A 19,369-nucleotide genomic window follows, 5' to 3' on the forward strand; every position below is an offset into this window, starting at 1 on the left:
TTCTTCACTATCGGAAGCGAATTATGATGACGAGGAATTTGATTTAAATCATATCAAAGATGGAGTACATCGAGATGAAATACTACATTTAGTAAGGAATTATAAGCCAAATAAAATAAAAACATCTGCCCTGAAGATAAGGATAGTGCTGACAGATTAACTTCCAATTCATTGCGCACCGCCGCGTTTCCGTGTCCCCCCCCCTCCCGCCACAGAGCAGCGGGAAATCGATAAACAGATTTCGGAATGGTTAGATAATTAAAGGATTATGCCTTTATCCATTTTTTGAAGCAATTCTACTTTTTGTTTAATGGACTTCGAAACATACTTTCGCTTTGTAGATCCGTTACATATTAGTAAATATATATCGGAAATTTTATTTGACATAATTGAAAGTTCAAGCTTACTTTTATAAAATTGCTCTAACAGTCTGCAAAAAATAATAAGCTGGATCCAATTCGAAGATTAAGGAACAACACAATGTGCAACATTAAGTAAAATAGATAATTAGATAATTTTAGCTTAGCTTATACCGTCTGTTATACATTAAATGCATGTGCGTAAATGCATATGTGCATAGTATATACGCATGCGCAGAAAGTTTGTAGCTTTGATGTCCGGATTATAGATCATTCCGGATTATGAACGTCCGGGTTAAAGACTTTTGACTGTATTAATGAAAAAATATATTTGTAATAAATATATCATTGAAATTACTTTTTAAGAATACAGAGGGTGTTTACATATTTTTGTAACGATTTTGGTCTTCTCCATGAATTTAAATATTAATTTTAAAATAAAAATGTGACTGGCATCAAAACTTGTAGCTTTGAGGTCCGGATTATAGATCATTCCGGATTATGGGTGTATGAATTAATGACTTTTGACTGTATGAGGAAAACTATTTACTGGGAGGTAAATGGAAATACATTGTACCCTTGATAAAACATGGATTTACCTAAATGATTGCAACAACAAAAAGCTTATTATAGAAAACAGATAGAAAAATTGTACAAACCGGATTCCGTCAATGCAAGGAAAGTTTCAGTAAGGGTTTTGTGATTGTTGCAGGATTCTCTTACAGTGGGAAATAAAAAGAGTGGAAAAAATTGTTAAAATGAACTCACCGTGCTGTCAGGAGAAAGTTTTGCGTTAAAAATTTACAGAAGAAATTCTGTTATATCATCCCAGTGGTTTTCGGAGAATGAAACTTCATCAAGACAAGACAAAGCAATAAGTAATACTTTGAAAAGTATCATTGCATTCCTTGGGGGGGGGAAAGAAAAGACCGATACGGGTATTGCATATAATATAATTTTTCAACGTATTCTTGCGAAGTCTCCTGATATCTCATCTGTGAACTGTTGTACCTTTAGCTTTTTGAAAAGAGCTGTTTCTAAGTGCACAATGATTGACGAATACTGGAAATCAGTACTCTTGGAAATTTTATGAAGACTTTCCATCATGTAAATTGATGTAGACTTCAGTTCAGGAAAAAGGTACCAGATCAAACATTTAAAAAAGTATTTTTTAAACATTAACTTAACAAACTTGAAATCATTCTAAAAATGTAAACATCTGATGTATATCATACATAAATAACTAAGTTTATCCACACAACAGTATGTACATTAATTATTATTTTTTACCTTGTTTAAAAGTACTTGATGAATTGAAGCTTTCCTTCCCTCTTCAGAATTTGATCAGTATAAAAAGTGTTAAAATTGCTAAATAAAATTAGCCAAAGAACATACAAATTAGAATATATAATTAAATCATAGTATAAATAGTTGATGAACTAACTAATGAATTTAAATCAGTTGAGTTCTTTTTAAAATGGCACCGCTATGCAGTGTGGGAAAACTTTCCTGGAATTCTTTTTTTGACAGGTGAACCTCCTGGTTTTTCACTTATTGTGGTTGGCAGCTACGGTATATTTATTGTAAAAATGTGCATTTACTGTCATTTATTTTTATCAGAATTTTTTTGGCAATTATTTAGCAAGATTAATTGGGTACTTTCTCTTGTGCTAAATATTTTGTCGTACTTTGATGACTATCATTGAAAATCTTTAGAATTGTATTTAGTGATTTCTATAATTGATGACTTCTTTTGATGATGTTTAACCATCTTTAAGGTAATGTTGCTAAATGGGAATATGTCCATGATTTTTCTTTTTAAATTATGAGTTTCTTTACTAGGAGAATCCCAATATAACGAATATTGTTTTTTCTTTTCAAATAGGTACCTGCTTTAGAAACTGCAGATGGGAAGTGTATTTCAGAAAGTAATGCTATAGCTTATTATGGTAAGTTTTAAAATTTTTAAATAAGTTTTAACATTATGTCCGATTTATGAATGATTTATTTCTGATGATTGAGGGAATTTTAAAAATAAACATTGAAATATTTAAATTGTTTGGCTAATTAAATGTATATTTTATTGGGTTAAAAGCAAAAGCTTGTCTTGTTTTTGGAGATTTAGATTATGAGTGGATTAACATCATGCATACCACAGTGAAGAGTAGAATTTTCATGCAAAAAAAATGTATAGTCAGGTAGCATGTAAAAGCAACATGCTTGTAAGAAATTATTTGTAAAAAAATTCAAAATTTTATAATGGCGAAGGAAAAGATTGTACTAAAGGATTTGTATTCATGAGTGATGAATCTCCTGCAAAGCATATAGCAAGAGGTTGCATTAAATGATGGCAGTTATGCTATTCCTTGTGTAGAGTTTTTACAGATGAAGAAAAATGATAAAAAATTCAGGGAGAGGAGAGGAATAATCTAATTCATGATAAACATTACAAAATTCCTTATAAGCAGGGATTAATTACTAAGTATTAAGCACAGCAGCATGAACAGGCTTACCAGATTGAAGCTGCTGATAGTTTCCTATTTATATCGTTCTTCATGATTGGCACAGTTAAAAAAAATCTAGAAGAATCATGATAGGATCTTAACTGGAAACTACCAAAATGCTGCCAGGTTTATATAAAAAACTGGCAGGTGGGAAGGGGAAAAAACAGATTGTCCCTCTTATGTTGCCAGCTCTCCTTAGGCTGTTTTCACTATTCTGATGTACAGAATACTCAGTAGTTAAGCATAAAGTAATAAAAAATGTTAAATAAACAAAAAAAAAAAAAAAAAAAAAAAAAAAAACATATAAAGTACAGTCAAAAGTCGATAATCCGAACCTCGAAGCTACAAACTTTCTGCGCATGTGTGAATGCATTTTGCATCAACGCATAATGCAGTGACGCCTGCACTAATGCGTGCGCGTAATACCTTTATGCATGCGCATAATACGTATAACGGACGGTATAAGCTAATCTAAAATTATCTAATTATCTATTTCAGTTAATGTTGCAGATTGTGTTGTTCCTTAATCTTCGAATTGGATGCGGCTTATTATTTTTTGCAGACTGTTAGAGCAATTTTATAAAAGTAAGCTTGAACTTTTGATTATGTCAAATAGAATTTCCGATGCTGGAGCTGGCAAAGGATCTATGAAGCGAAAGCATGTTTAGATGTCCATCAAACAAAATATGGAATTCCTGCAAAAAATGGATAAAGGCATATCCTTTGTTTCTCTAACCATTCTGAAATCTCTTTATCAATTTCATGCTGCTCTGTGGGGAAGGGGAATGTCGCGACGCGCAGTGAACTGGAAGTTGATCTGCCAGCACTCTCCTTATCTTCAGGGCAGACGTTTTCGTTTTATTCGGCTTATAATTCATTACTAAATGTGGTATTTCATCTCGATGTACCCTGTCTTTGATATGACTTAAATCAAATTCATTATAAATATCGCAAATACACATCAAATAGTTTTCTGGTTGCAATTTTCTAATTTTGACTATGTGTAATGTATGCTTTACGCATGCACACATTGAAAGAAATGTTTAATAAAGTAAACAAATAAATATTAAGCTGCTTTTTTTTTGGTAAATTTTGATATCCTTTAGATCATAATTGTTCTTTATTTCAAAAATTACAGTTTCATATTTTTTAATTTTATAATTTCTGCATGCCATCTTACCATATTTAAATCCGGAAAAATCGATAATCCGGAACCGCCGAAGTCCCGACGAGTCCGGATTAAAGACTTTTGTCTGTACTTGCATATCTTGCTGTTGACCATGAAAGTTGTCACCGATAATGCTAAACTTGCAGTCATTCTGGCAAAATTTAGAAGGAAAATGGCTCGTTGTTTAGTTGTATAATTGGCAGATAATAGTTTTTGGTATAGCATGTAAGAAATTTAAATTGAGTTCAAACTTTCAACAGCTTTTTAGCTAAAGTCAAAAAAGAACCAAGTGTTCTTTATTTAGTTAGACAATGAACAGATTCAGATGTTAGATATGGTATATACAATAAACTGTTGGGATTACTTAAAAGTTAAGCAAAGACTATGAGAATCTTGTCATGTCACATTTATGTATTATCGATGCTAAATCATACTGTTTTGGAACAGTTGTTAGTTTCCTCAAAATAACCCCCCCCCCCAAAAAAAAACACAAAAAAAATATCCAGAATAATAAAAAATACATAAAAATTAATATTTAACAAATTGAGAGAAATGTAATGCAAATTGCAACATTGATTTTGATAACTGAATAGAAAGTTAAAAATATCTACATAAACAATTTGTATTATTTAATGTATTTAAGAAAATGATTTTTTATGTGTAAAATTTTAACAAGTGAAATTTTAAAGTTTTATATTTTTTGCCTTTATTTCTTTTTCATTTTTAGTCCAAATGAGCAATTTGTTCAGGATTATTGATTTCATTTCGGCATTTTGCATTGAAATGTTAGTTCACTTTTCAAATTGTAGCCGCCAAATATTAGTCTTCTATTATATTTAAAGAAAATAAATTATGAAAAATCTGCATTAAATGTATGTTTCTCGCATTGTGATAAAACAACAGTACCTAGAGCCATCAAATTTTGAATAATTTGTTTGGAATTTGTTTTATTATCAATTTCATATTTTGTACAACTTTAACAAATTTTTATAAACAAACTCAACGATTTCAAAGCTAACAATGACAACATCGTAAGCAGAAAAAAACTTTTTTATCTCCAAAGCTGTATCCGAAATTCTAAAGATTCTATTTTAAAATTATTTTGCGATATTCCTGTTGAACTGAATTTTATGGTTTAACCTTTTCCCGGGGGCTGGGACATATATGTCCCGCACTTTCACTACTTTAAATGTGTCTCAAGAAATTTCAGTAAATTATGGAGATTTAAAATTTACTCCTTAATTAGGAAGAGCAAGATCCTGTCGATTTGTTTTTCTGTTCCTTTCATTTAAAATAAGTGACTAAATGGCCATAATACGTTCAAAATTGGCCTCTATAGCCCACGGGAAAAGGTTAAGTGCGAAGAACATGATATTTAATGAATAAAGGTAGCACACAAAATGTTAAAAAAATGCCCGTTTGGGCATATATAAAATCTAAAAGCTTTCCTTTTTTTATATTTATAATTTTTCTTTTTGTTTGTTTCTGTATTTTTTGTTTAGTAACTATTTTTGAAAAAATATTCTCTTGTTACGGCTTACTTATCATTAATTGGTCTGTAAGCAACCACCAAGAGATAAATAAATGGAGAAAAGCTTTAAGAGATTCTTGAATTACATTTCAAATATTTCTTGTGCTTTTTTTCCTATAATTGAATTTAAGTTGTAGCTATTTTAAATTATTCTTGGGAAGTGAAAGCTCTGCTAATTTGTCCATCAGTAATATTTTTAAAACTATTAGAACTGTCATTGCATACGTCTTGATTTCATGAAAATAAAGTTACCGTAATTTCCGGAAGAAACGCCACGTCGTTTACGTGTGTAAAACTTAAATTTTCAGCGGGTGTGGCGTTTCTACCCATGCGGCGTTTAGGTGCACTAAAAATAAAATATTTCCTATGATGGTCATTGTACATAGTTTGGATGGCCGTGTCATTGTGCACAGACTGGTGCTGTTCCCACACAAAAGACCACTCAGTTGCTTTTTGCGAAGGTTATTTTGTTTACATTCTTTCCCTTGAACGGACCTACATGCCTTATTCACCCTAAACGAGATCTCAGAACAATAACATTCTTCCCCCTTTCAAATCAACATTCTCATCAGTTTGAATAGTCTCTCTCCTCTGCCATTCGATGAATCTTCCAGGACCCATCCTACCCCTGCCTTTCTGCCTCGCAATAAGGAACTCTGACGTATTTCCCCTTCAGCATGAATAGATTTTTCTTGGCATTCTGCCAGATACATATCCCATCAGTTTGGGTACAAGTACTTGTTGGATAGATTTTAAGTAAGAAGGAAGCGGAAATTTTTTAAAAATGTCCCTAAACGGCACAAAAGCTATACTGCTAGTTTTAAGCTTAATGTAATTTCATGTGCTAAACAAATTGGAAATCGAGCAGCAGCTCAAGAGTTTGAAGTGGACAACAGATGTATTCGACATTGGAGAACTGAAAAAGAACTTCTTAAAAATATGCCACAATAGAAATGAGCCAAAAGAAGTGGTACTGTAAGGTGTCCAAATCTAGAGAACGACCTTGCAAACTGGATAAAGGAGCAACGAGGAAAGGGAATGGCAATTTCGACTGTAAAAATTCACTTACAAGCAAAATTTATAGCAAAACGAATGAACATAAATGATTTCAAAGGAGGTATAGCAGATTTATGAAAAGAAAAAATATTTCTATGCGTACTAGAACAACAGTCGGGCAACAATTACCACTGGACTGGCAGGATAAAAAGTAATCTTTTCTAAAATATGTGACAGCTATTATTGACAAAAAAAATTATTCGGTCACAGATAATAAATAAGGATTGCCGTTAGCTTTCGACTCTCCTGCAAACAAAACTGTTGATGAAACTGGTGAAAAAACTGTATCTGTGTTTATGACGGGACATGAAAGAATGTCATTTACTTGTGTGTTAACTTGAGCCGCAAACGGTGACAAGCTAACGGCGACGATCATTTTTAAACGAAAGACTGTTCCAAAGGGAGATTTTCTTAATGACGTAATTATTTGTGCAAACGAGAACGGCTAGATGTGCGAAACAATTATGCATCAGTGGCTACAAAAAGTTTGGCAGTGTCGTATGGGATCTTTTTTCTAACCAAAGGGTATTGATAATGGATTCCATGCGTGCTCATTTCTTTGAGTCAGTGAAAACCAGATGTCAAAAATTGTCTACGACTGAAGCAATAGTTCCTGGTGGTTTTACAAAATCTTACAACCAAAATCTACAACATTTACAACCGTTAGATTTGTCAGGTAATAAATCCTTCAAAGCTGAAGTCCGAAAGCGGTGGGAATGTTGGATGAGTGAAGGATTGCATACGTAAACCAAAAGCGGTAAAATGCGTAGAGCATCTTATGAAGAAATTGCAAAGTGGGGGCAGGAAGTGCATGAAAATCGGTAGAAACATCGTCAATAATAGCAGGGTTCAAAAAAGTTGAAACTATATCTTTAGATAAAGAGACTGTAAACCAAGAGGATGAATGCGACGATCTGGAAGACTTTGAATTCAGATAGTGAAGAATAAGATTTTGATGGCTTCATATGATGTATAGTTTGCTGCTGTAATTCGTAAGGAAAATTTAAAATTTCCTTTTGTCATCCAAATTTAATGTTTCGTTGTCGCAACATTTTTTATAATATAGTCTGAGTATTATAAATATGGACTTCTTTAGTGGGTATATACGTGAAGGTAAATATATTTTCCACATTTCTTACCTTTAATTTATTTTTGAGTTATGGTTTCATTTCATGCATTTTTCTTAACTGGTATGTCATATGTCAGGACTTAGGTTGAGTTTTTGCATCTATACGGCTCACGACGATGTCACGCGCAATTTAATCTATTGCAGCGTTTCTGTGTAATTTAAATTTTTTCCCCGCCATTTTTCTCGAGTGCGGCGTTTGCGCTGATGCGGCCTTTCTACCGGAAATTACGGTATTTAAGGAATTCGCACAAATCGTAAAGGACATTTTGCAGAAAACATGCAAATTTGAATATCATGTATGTATTGATAAAGAGAAATTTAGAGAAATGAAATTTATTGTATTATATTTACAGCAAGGGCTCTCTGATTCTGCTTTATTTATTATCTTGTACTTAAATTTGGCACTCAAGATACTTTTTAATTATTGAAAAATCTTGAAAAATCTTCAAATATAAATGGCAAAATATATAAAAGGTTGTTTTCATATAATATATTATCCATATATTTTATTTAAATGATATTGCAGTAACATTATTCATGCTTGTTAAAAAATTATCACCACACTTAAAAAATGAATGCTTTGCTTTGATATAATTTTAACTCCCCGTTTTTCCGTAATTAATAAATATTACCACATTAAATTATAGTGAGTTTTTTTGAACAACTTATTTTAACATTTTGAAAGCTAAATATTTTTTGATATTGCTAAAATATTAATTATTTTGCCAGGACTATCAATGCTAAGTCAAACAATTCAAATTCCAAAAAGGAAGAATTGTTTTCCCATATTATAAAGTGGGGAAATTTAGAGATAACCTGAAATGTATGCCAAAGTGGATTAGTTTGTCAACTCATTATGGTAGTTTAGGTAAGGTTATTAAGAGGTATCTTCATAGAAGTCTTATCAGAAACTGGCTCACATTGACCTGATATGAAAAAAATGGCATTATAATTGATTAATGAAGAAATGCACTATATCTTAGCGAGATTTCTTCTATAAAAAAGAGTGGCTGCAATGTGTGGTATTGTGCACAACAAACTACTTTGGCAAATTTCTTAGAATTTGTATCATGGTAGTGAGTCTGAACTCCGGACAAATTTCAGTTTTTGAGAATGGTTTGTTCGTATCTGTGAAAGTAAGATTGGAGCATCTATATATGCTTTTTACTGAATTTATTATTATTAGTAGTTTTTAGATTTTTTTTTAACTTATAAAGTTGGCAAGTTTGATATGCTGACTAATGATTTGGTTAAGTGATTAAGAAAAGCAACTTGAGGGTTACCTACCTGTAGAAAAGTATGCCTGAATGGAGGACTTCCTGATTGAAATTGGTTCGTATGTAAGTTACACGTAAGCCATGTAGGAAAAAGAGAAAAAACTGGGATTTTAATGCAGGTCAAACTACTTTAGCACTCACCGACTGATAAGACCTATGCTGATCAATACATTACGATCCTTTAACAAAATGCCCTGGCAAGTAATTTCCTTAAAAATTATTTCCTGAGTAGTTAAACAATTTTGAGAAGCATACTATGCCATCAAACAAAATGTCTTCCAAAGTCTTTGTATTTGAAAGTGGCCAAATTACTCATCTGTGATGGATTCTGAGACCTCTTTAAAATGCCGGTACCTATTTTAGGTTTTTTTTTTTTAATAGAGAAGTTTATGGGAAAGTTTGTGACGGCCATATTTTCGCTATTACTTTTAATATGTTATCAAATGCATTTGGTCATCCCACTGTCTTTATCCACATAAATTCTGCTAGGTATGAATGAAGATGATGGCAAGCAGTTTATAGTTTTTTATTTTGCCACTTCGCAGAAATGCATAGTCCCTCAATATTTTGTGTGTGCACACCTGTAGAACAAAGTGGTATTTGTGGTTTACAGTCATACGATTTTTGAAATCCTCAGTTTTATAAGCGTGCCAACAGTCTGAATAAATTTTGGATCGTTCCTCTGCGTATTTGACTATCTTTGCCATTAGTGTGCATGCTTCTTTATTCTCCATCTTAAAAAATAATTCACCACGTCTAATCTACACATATCTACAAAACATTCGCCAGTTTCACAGCATATCTTACCGAATAACCACTGCTGAGGTAGAATCCTCCCTTCATTGTTTTTCTGTCAAACGAACAGGCTTTCATCGATTTCATCACTTTTTCTCAAAACCGTGGTTTTCAATTATCATTGGCAATTGATTGCAGGAGCTGTAAACTTAAGTACGCAAAATTTTTATTTTGCCATTTTAAATCATTCTATTAGAATTTTGGAAGCCTATATATCTGACAGAATTGAAACATATTCTGAGAATACAGAATTAAATTGCAGAATGAAGAGAACTAACCACAGCATAATATGTTAATATGCATTGTTCAGTCATTTCACATTCATCAAATTTTAACTGCCCGTTTGTGTTGTCATAAGTAGACAAAGTTCAAATTTCTTTTATCTTGGTATATGCTAATTATTACTTTTAATAAACATATATAAGGAAAGATTGCTCTGGATATTTGTATTTTTCTATCATGTCTATGCCAAACTTATTTAGCATTTTTTGATATAATTTAAAGTATATAATTAGCTTTATGAGAGTGGTAGGAATTTGAGACTACTAATTGGAGGTTTAATACTGTCAGATATCAAGCTCTTCATGTGTTAATGAGTCTGTTCTTTAACCCTTTGACGCGCGGTGGTCGCGCCCTGAAACCACCAATTTTCGAATTTTTTTCACCTCTTCCTTCCGAAATTTTTGAGTGAAAATCAATTGATTACTGATCTTTTACCTCTAAATAACACAAAATGACTGCAGAATCATACATGTTTTAAGTCTTAGTACTTCAAATCGGATGCCTTTTAAAATTCGTTTTCAATGAGACAAAATAACTTCCTTTTATTAATGTAAACAACTTTAAGTTTCAAAAGTTATTCATCGCACATCATGATTTCTATGATAAACAATAAAAATAACAATAGTTAAACAGCATATATAAAAAAAAAAACCTGTATATGTATGGCATTTGCTTTGTGGTTTCAGGGCACGACCACTGCACCACTAGAGCATTGTGTCACAGTGCTCTAGAGGCTCGGTGGTCGCGCCTTGAAACCACTGCTCTTCACAATGGCGTTTGCTTGCTTCTCAGATAGGAATGTTTATTTTTACCGGATATAGATAAGGAGTTTTGAAATCACAGTTATTTTATTACTATACAATATATGCACCTGCTCAGTAAAAAGGTCTTTCTTTTCCAGAGACTTTTCTCTGACCTCAACACACTTGCTCCCCAAGCTAGTATTGTGATTTTTTAAATTATTTCCAGTGGTTTAAATTTAATGTAAATATACTTTGCTGTAATTAAAAATAGAAATCGCGTAAAGTTTTGTTTAAATTAAAAATATTTTCTGAATATTTTGAGATGAAATACGAATAATAAAATAAGTGTGAATGGGAAACGAATGATCCTTATCAAAGGCAAAAAGACCAAGCTCCTCCTCATTAACATAAAAAACCACAAATTTCATGAAAAGAAAATGATGAAAAGAAACTAAATAATGCTGGACCAGTGAAATTTAGATCCAATCAGTGTACATTTTGTAGCACAAGGAAGAAACCTCATAGAAGAAGGTACATGTGGCGAAACGTGCAATGTGGGCATGCATGTATCAAAAAGACAAAACATGCTTTGAACAGCATCACAAAAAATATTTGTTCTTTGAAATTAAAAAGAAAACAGAGTTTCTTTTTATCCTTATTTTACTGAGTTTTTTAATCCATGTAGCCAAACGTCCTTATTATGTAGGTACTTTCATTGCTATAGAAAAATTAAATAAATGTTTATTTTTTAATTTTTTCTTATGATTTACTTTGTAAAATAATGTAAAAAATATATATATACATGTAGAAATATATATATATACATGTATAATGTAATATATATATATATATATATATATATATATTATGCAATTTCTACATGCATTTTGTTTTAAATTCATAAATTTTGTCATTTATTGGAAACGCGCACGGAGAAAGGTAAGTTTTTTTTCCCTACTTACCTCGGTAAGTTTCCAAGTCCTAGACGCGCGGTGGTTTCGCAGTGTGACCACCACCTACAGAACAATGGGCAAGAGTAGATTTTTTTAAATTCATACATTATTTGTCTCTAGGATCATTGTATTCAATTTTTTAGTTAAAAAAATTATAAAATTAATATTGCGTGCGTCAAAGGGTTAATAAGTAATTAAGGTTTCTGTCTGTTTTAGTGGGTAATGATAAACTACAAGGGGCCACTAAACTTGATCAAGCTCTAATCTTATCCTGGATTAATTTTGGTGATAATGAAATTCTACCACCTGCATATACATGGATCTTTCCATGTCTTGGGCTTACACAGTATAATAAACAAGTAAGAACATTGTTTTCTTTTATAAATATAAAACACTTTTGTAAATATCTTTCATGTCATTTTCTTGTGCATTTATAAAGATGAGATGTTTTATTAAATTTACAGAGCACTGAAAAAGCTAAAGAAGATGTGAAAAGAGTTCTAAAAATTTTGAATGATCATCTCTTGACACATACCTATCTAGTCGGTGAAAGCATTACTCAGGCTGACATAAGTTTATGCTGTAATTTATTAGCCCTATACCAGTTGGTAAGTTTTTTAACTTAAAAAATATGCCAGTTGTACATAATTAAGCTGTGTGCATTTCAGTTTTAATTTGCATTTTGATTAATTTTTACGGTGCAATATTTCTTTTTAAAAAGATGTACAATTTTAAAATTTTGGTTGAACTCTGAACTAAATTAGGAGTTATGATTTACTTTGTTACTGGAATAACTGTTTATTAAAATAAATGATTCAGTAAATATGAAAAAATTCTGTTAAAAATAATCACAGGATGGAATTAGTTATTATTAATAATTGTTCCCCAATTTACTTTACGACCTTCAAAGACACAGTGCAGTTATTTTAGCAGAAGTTAAAATTAGAAAAAAAAAAAAAACAATATGTATCGAGTTCCTGGATGATCATGCACAGTACAGGACAATGATTTTACACAGTACAGGACAATGATCATGCTTGTTAACCAAGTACCAGTTTATAATAAAGAATTAACTTCTGAAAGACTTCATAAGGTTATTGATAAAATTCCGGAAACTTCAAGAGCTGCAATATATCTTTTTAAAAATAATGAAGTAGATTTTTTATGAAAGAAGTAAATTAATAAACATTTAAATTTGTCTAATTAATGTCACTCCATAAATATAAAATAAATATAATAAACTTTATTTTTCTTACTGCATATTCAGGGAAATTTATTTCTATGATATACAAGTTTGAAACTTTCTTGGAAGGCTCTTTTTTTTTTTTTTCCCCAGATAGGAAACCAAGCATTATCTTCTCTTACAAACATAATGAAATCCTGCCTGATCGGTAGACCCTTTATTTATTGTTAATGTTTCTGGCATATATTCTGCCTGTTGTGCTATTCTAGCCAGAGTACTACAAGGATCACTATTATCCCTTTCTAACATTTACATCACAATCAAAACTACAATTGCAATGTATGCTGATGACAACAGTGATGCTTGCACAAAGTTCATTTTTTAGTCCTGTCATCCAGTGGTTACAAAATCGCATCCATACACATAGGACTTGGCTCACTAAATAGAAGATCTTGGTTAATATTGGCAAGACTGTGACCATCCTTTTTACAAAAATAAAGAAAAATTATGAACCTCAAGTTCTTTGGAAGTATGCTGCCCTTTGCTAAGCAAGTCCCTTATTTTTGGGGACATTCTCTAATTTCTTTCATGGATTGCACACATTACATCTATTATCCAGAAGTTTTGAGTGTGTTCTAAGCTCTACTCTTTAATTGCTTGAAATGCTGTTTTATCTATTTATAAATTATTCGTTTAAATTCACTAGAAAGCCCGGCGGTAATACGAAATCACCGCTGTTCTAGATATTATAAATTGTAATTAAAATGATTTGTGCAAAGGTGTCTACTAATTTAAACTGAATTACGCAGGGCAGGCGGCGAGGACGCCTCTTTGCTTACTGCCCCACAGGGTTTTCCCCTTCTACTTGCTTAAAGTAGAGTGCAGTGAAGGAAACCACTGGCAGTACATTTCTTAAGAACCACCACTTGCTCAATAAATAAGGGTGATTTAAATAATGAAGTGTTAATTTACATGTCAAATATCTTTTTGTACACATTTCTTGTGTAGATCTTTCCATCATTTTTACTCTTGAACAGGCAACATAAAGTTGACTGTGTCCAAATGCAGGCTCAGGTAAAAAGATGCCAACACGCTTAAGCACTTGGCCCTGAGACATATTGATAGTCATAGCAAAGGCAAGTTTTACAGGAAATTGTCTACATCTCAATTGAAACGGCAACCCTGTGCCATGGCAACTTCACCTCCATTGGCTAGTACAGTTACGCAAGCAACCAATAAACTATCGGCGACAAACAGACACTTAAGCCGCATATATATATATATATATATGGGGTGAAGTAACATTATCTCCTCTGAACCGTCTGGCTCCCGAGCTTAACGAAGCACATCATTGGATTCCGCAGGTCCGTGGCACGCCATTTTGACCATTCGCATCTTCTTGGGACTTTAATTAGCCGAGATATTAATTAAAAACTAATTTTTCCCTACATTTTCCACTTTCTTTCTTGGATTTGACTACATTAAGGATGTATTATTATCATCTAGCTTCTAAGTTCTATGACAGTCTGGGTAAAATTAGCAACTTTGCAAGATTTGTGCATATGGATTATAACAGTCTTATTAATAGTAGAAGGCTGAAGGCTATTATTAGTGCACATGTTATGTAATGAATTTCATATATAATATCATAATTAGTACTTTATTTTGTTTTGTAAATTTACATTTATTTACTCAAGTTTCTACATTCTCATTTTGTAATCAGGGCTCTTATATCTGTTGTCTTTTGTGCATGTATTGTGTTATATGATAAATTTTACAAGCAGCAAAAAATCACACTTATTTCAGCTAGCTTGGTTAGTCCGAAGTAACCAGCTTGAATCTTATCATTTAATCTCTCTTTTAAATTTATCCTTATTTACCCTCTGAGCTGTGCAGGATTTTAGATCCATCATGAAAACTGGCATTTAAACAGCATTTATTAATTGAGTATGTATAATTACTTATTTTAGTCTGTATTTTCATAAACTTGCATTCATTAAGATTTTTATGTAATTAAAGTAAGTAAGAAAGCAAAATATCTTAAATTATAAGCAACTGTATGCCAAGTAGCAAATCTTCTAATGACCGAATAAAGCCGGTCATAACGTTCAGAGGGAAAGTAAATTTTCTAAAATTAGAAAAGTAAACATATCTCATAGAAATGTTATTTTTAAGAATTTGTTCAGAATGGAGAAATTTTGTTCAGTGGGGAGTAGGGCCTTTTGGACCAGGATGATTTCTTTGATGGAACAATGAAAATTATCAAATGGTTACCTTCCCTTTCATAATTATTGAGTGGTTTTGCAGAAGTGTACTATGACTGAAAGAACTGTTAATGGTTTTGTAATTGCAACAATGTAAAAAGCTTTTAAGTGAAGAATAAGATACTAATTTGAAAAATGCATTCAGTGATTCTAATTCTAAATGCTACTTAAAATGATGCTGTGATTTCTGCAGATTTTGAATTTGGCTGAGAAATAAAAATAGAAACAAAAGTTAAATTTATGCAATGAGTTTTTATTTAAAGATTTTAGACATCATTTTAATTTACATTCTAGGTTCTAGAACCGTCCTTTCGGGCACCATACCGAAATGTAAATAGGTGGTTCAACACATTAATCAACCAACCTGAATTTAAAGCTGTTTTGGGGAATGTAACTCTTTGTGAAAAAATGGCACAGTTTGATGGTAAGTAAATTTATATTGATAAGTAAAATTCAAATAATTGCAGTTAATATATGTAGCAGCTAAAACTGTTACAAATGTTTAATTATAATTGTACTCTAAGGCAGTGTTTCCAACTGATGTACTGTGAAACATTTAAGTGGAAAATGTTGATTATGCAGCAGCATTACCAGAGGGATAAGCTTAAAATAATCAGTAAATACTTTCGTAAAATGGGGTTTATATGGCCCTTAAAAGTCCTGAGGGTTTTTTTAATTGACTTTTGGTTCTTAAAAGTCGTTAACTTCAGTCAAAATTGGCAAAAGAACCTTAATTTTACGTATCTGACATTTACATTTTTTTTTTACGATGTCATTTTGAGTGTGAATTTTTAAATATATGCTTGAATGCAATAAATATATATCCTGGGGTGTAATGGAATGCTGCTTATACTTTGAAAGTTCTGAATGAGTTTGATCTCTTACTACTAGAGAACATTAATATCACTACTTCAGTACAGATATTAACACTCTGAAGAAGTGCTGTGTTTTTTACACTAGGCTATAAAAAAAATTCTGCTCGCCCCCCCCTCCCAAAAAAAAAGAAATACAAAAGTATTTTGTAGTAAAATGACTGCAAATGAGGATTCAAATATCTTAATTATTAATGATATGCCCTGTAAAAATATATCTAAATCAACTGCAAAATGTTTAGCCTTACTTCTTGTGTACATGCACTCCCCATCCACATTCAAAGTAAAATCTAAGCAGTGAATAAAATTTTGCATTAACACGTAGTGCATCACTTCACACCAAACATAAACAGTGTGTAAAATGTAAAGGTTTGTGGATACATGGGAAATATTCTTAATTCATCATTGCCTAAATTTTGTGACACATTAATATAGCAATTGCTATTTCTTCATCAGTTTAATTCAGTTTCCAATGTATGATTCACGTGACAACTGGAAAGAAACTATTTGGTTAATCAACTGGAAGTCTAATGGAAAAAATTCCTGGATTGATTTTCATTCTTTCCCCTTTTTGCAGGTGATATTATTACAGCCGTTTATGATGTGATAAAAATATGCTACCACAGTTGCCACTTTTGTGCACATATGGCGATAGGCACCTCTAATAGAAAAGTACTTTCTTATTCTTAGTTAATTCATTATATTTTGTAATTAAATGCTTATAAATAATTATTCAAACTTAATTTGATAATTAATTGGTCGAGGACATTGCTTAGTTTGGTTAGGGAAAGTCAGATTGTTTAGTTTGATTATGGAAAATTAGGAAAAGACAAAAGAAGTGGAAAGCTGATTCTTGCTAAAAACCACGTCTGATCATCTGATCTACAAAATTTAAATTTTGAATTTCATTTTTATTATCATGGAGGGACGAATTAGAAAATAGATTTATGCATAGCATTGCACTATTTATGAATATCCATTATTACTATTTGCATTGATTTATGCACAAGTCTAATATTGACAGATAATCACATTTGTGAAATGATATGCAATTGTTTAAGTTTTTGCAAAAATTGTGTGAGTAGTTTTATAAAAATAGCACTTAATTTTTTTCCCCTCTTGTGATACTGAGTACTACTATGACCTGTAGTTAAGTTTAGTGATCTGCTACTAATAAAATTGTTTTTGTATTAATTATAATTTTAATTTTGCGCCAAAAATTGTCTTTTTTTTCTAATTTATTGTAGATGATTATGTAAACTTTGTAATTATAACTGTAAAAAGCTTGTAGTGGATAATATATATGTACATTTAAAAAAAGAGAGGATTAAAGTATTTTGAACATTTAAATTCAAGTGCGTACAGTTTAGTAGCATGCAAAATGTTTTATGATCACCCAGAAATTTTTATATAACGAACATGTACAACAACTCTGCAATTTTTGTTGTATTCATATTTTCATGGTATGGCATTTTTTCAATCAGGCAGTGTGTAAAAAATTCAAGCAGTGGTAAACCATGTATGTTGAATCAATGAATACAGGGGCATGATTATACTCAGATCATAAAAGTAATTACAATTTTTAAAAAAATTGTAAAAAAAATTGTATTGATTTTCTAAGTCTTAAATTTCAGCATATTTTTTCCCTTCTTGATTTTTGATTCTCTGCATTTTTTTGTAAAGCAATCAAACATGTATTTGTTATTTACATATATCAGTTTAAAAAAATGTTTCTTTAGCTAAAAAATATGCAGAGATTCAACAACAGTTAGGTAAAAATAAACCAGCCAAAGGAAAAGAAGAAAAACCTCAAAAGCCCAAAGAGGAAAAGAAGAAAAAGGAGCAGAAACCTAAAAAAGAAGAGAAAGAAAAAGAAGTTGCTGATGAACCTGATGAGACTGAATTAGTCTTAGCTCAAGAACCCAAATCCAAGGATCCCTTTGAACAGTTTCCTAAGGGGTTAGTACTGTAAAAGTCTTGCTTAAACAATATCAATGAAAATATTAATGAACAAACCCAGTTTTTGCAACTCTGTAATGTAATAATTTTTTTTATTTTTTTTATTTTGAACAACACAGCATTAAAAAATTGGTTTAAATATTGTAACTGGAGAGTATGCATTTTTCTAAATATATAAATTTGTTCAAGATTTCTGTACTCTTTGTATAACATTTTCTATTAATAGATTAATATTAGTTTTACGAATATTGAACTAAATCCTTCTGCTTGCATCAAATCCTTGCACCTTACATAACCTTTAGTACCTTCTGCATGTAAAAGCAATCCCTTATGTACTTTGTAATACACACAGTAGCCAATGAATCAGAAACATTTGAGATTTTCGTCTGAATGCATGCTGGGGATGAAATATACGAAAAAAAAAATGTTATGGTGTAGGTTATACGTGGTTAGAATGTTAGTATAGGTAAGGTGTAAATAAAGTGGGAAAACGACAGATCTTTCACTACAGTCAAAAGTCGTTAATCCGGACTCGTCGGGACTTCGGCGATTCCGGATTATCGATTTTTCCGGATTATAGATCATCAGTTTAAATCTCGTAAGATGGCATGCAGAAATTATAAAATTAAAAATATGAAACCGTAATTTATGAAATAAAGAACAATTATGATCTAAAGGGTATCAAAATTTGCAAAAAGAAAAAGCTTAATATTTATTTGTTTACTTTATTAAACATTTCTTTCAATGTAAGTTGTTTAAGTTTTGCTTCGTTTCATGTGATAATACTTTCTCTTTAATTCTATTAAACAGACATAATTTCTTGTTCAGTTACAAAGTTCCGCCGTTCAAGTCCTATAATTGCTGTGTCAAGAATACCGACTAATTTGTCAATCGAAATTTTTTTGTTTTCAATAACCTCTGTCACTTTTCTTCGCTATCGGAAGCGAATTATAATGACGAGGAACTTGTTTTAAATCATATCAAAGACGAAGCATATCGAGATGAAATACTACATTTGGTAAGGAATTATAAGCCAAATAAAATAAAAACATCTGCGCTGAAGATAAGGATAGTGCTGACAAATCAACTTCCAATTCATTACGCGCCCGCCGCCGAGCAGCGTGAAATTGATAAACAGATTTCGGATTTCAAAACACACTTTCGCTTTAGATCCTTTACATATTAACAAATATATATCGGAAATTCTATTTGATATAATCGAAAGTTTAAGCTTACTTTTATAAAATTGCTCTTACAGTCTGCAAAAAATAATAAGCCGGATGCAATTCGAAAA

At 31.4% G+C, this 19,369-nt stretch overlaps 1 protein-coding gene across 1 annotated transcript in view; it reads left to right on the plus strand.

The window, feature by feature from the left end:
* Nucleotides 1-19,369, plus strand: part of LOC118179533 (elongation factor 1-gamma-like) — a 48,930-nt gene that overhangs the window by 22,415 nt on the left and 7,146 nt on the right. Inside the window, exons 3-7 of the mRNA XM_085825868.1 lie at nucleotides 2,245-2,308; nucleotides 12,014-12,156; nucleotides 12,262-12,405; nucleotides 15,539-15,668; nucleotides 17,856-18,075. Of these exons, the coding sequence (XP_085681994.1) occupies nucleotides 2,245-2,308; nucleotides 12,014-12,156; nucleotides 12,262-12,405; nucleotides 15,539-15,668; nucleotides 17,856-18,075 (701 nt within the window). The remainder of the gene's footprint in view (nucleotides 1-2,244; nucleotides 2,309-12,013; nucleotides 12,157-12,261; nucleotides 12,406-15,538; nucleotides 15,669-17,855; nucleotides 18,076-19,369) is intronic.

Source organism: Stegodyphus dumicola, chromosome 10 (genome assembly GCF_044657685.1).
Source record: "Stegodyphus dumicola isolate Sdum_Otavi_A_Nest chromosome 10, ASM4465768v1".
In the NCBI taxonomy this organism is placed as follows: Eukaryota; Metazoa; Arthropoda; class Arachnida; order Araneae; family Eresidae; genus Stegodyphus; species Stegodyphus dumicola.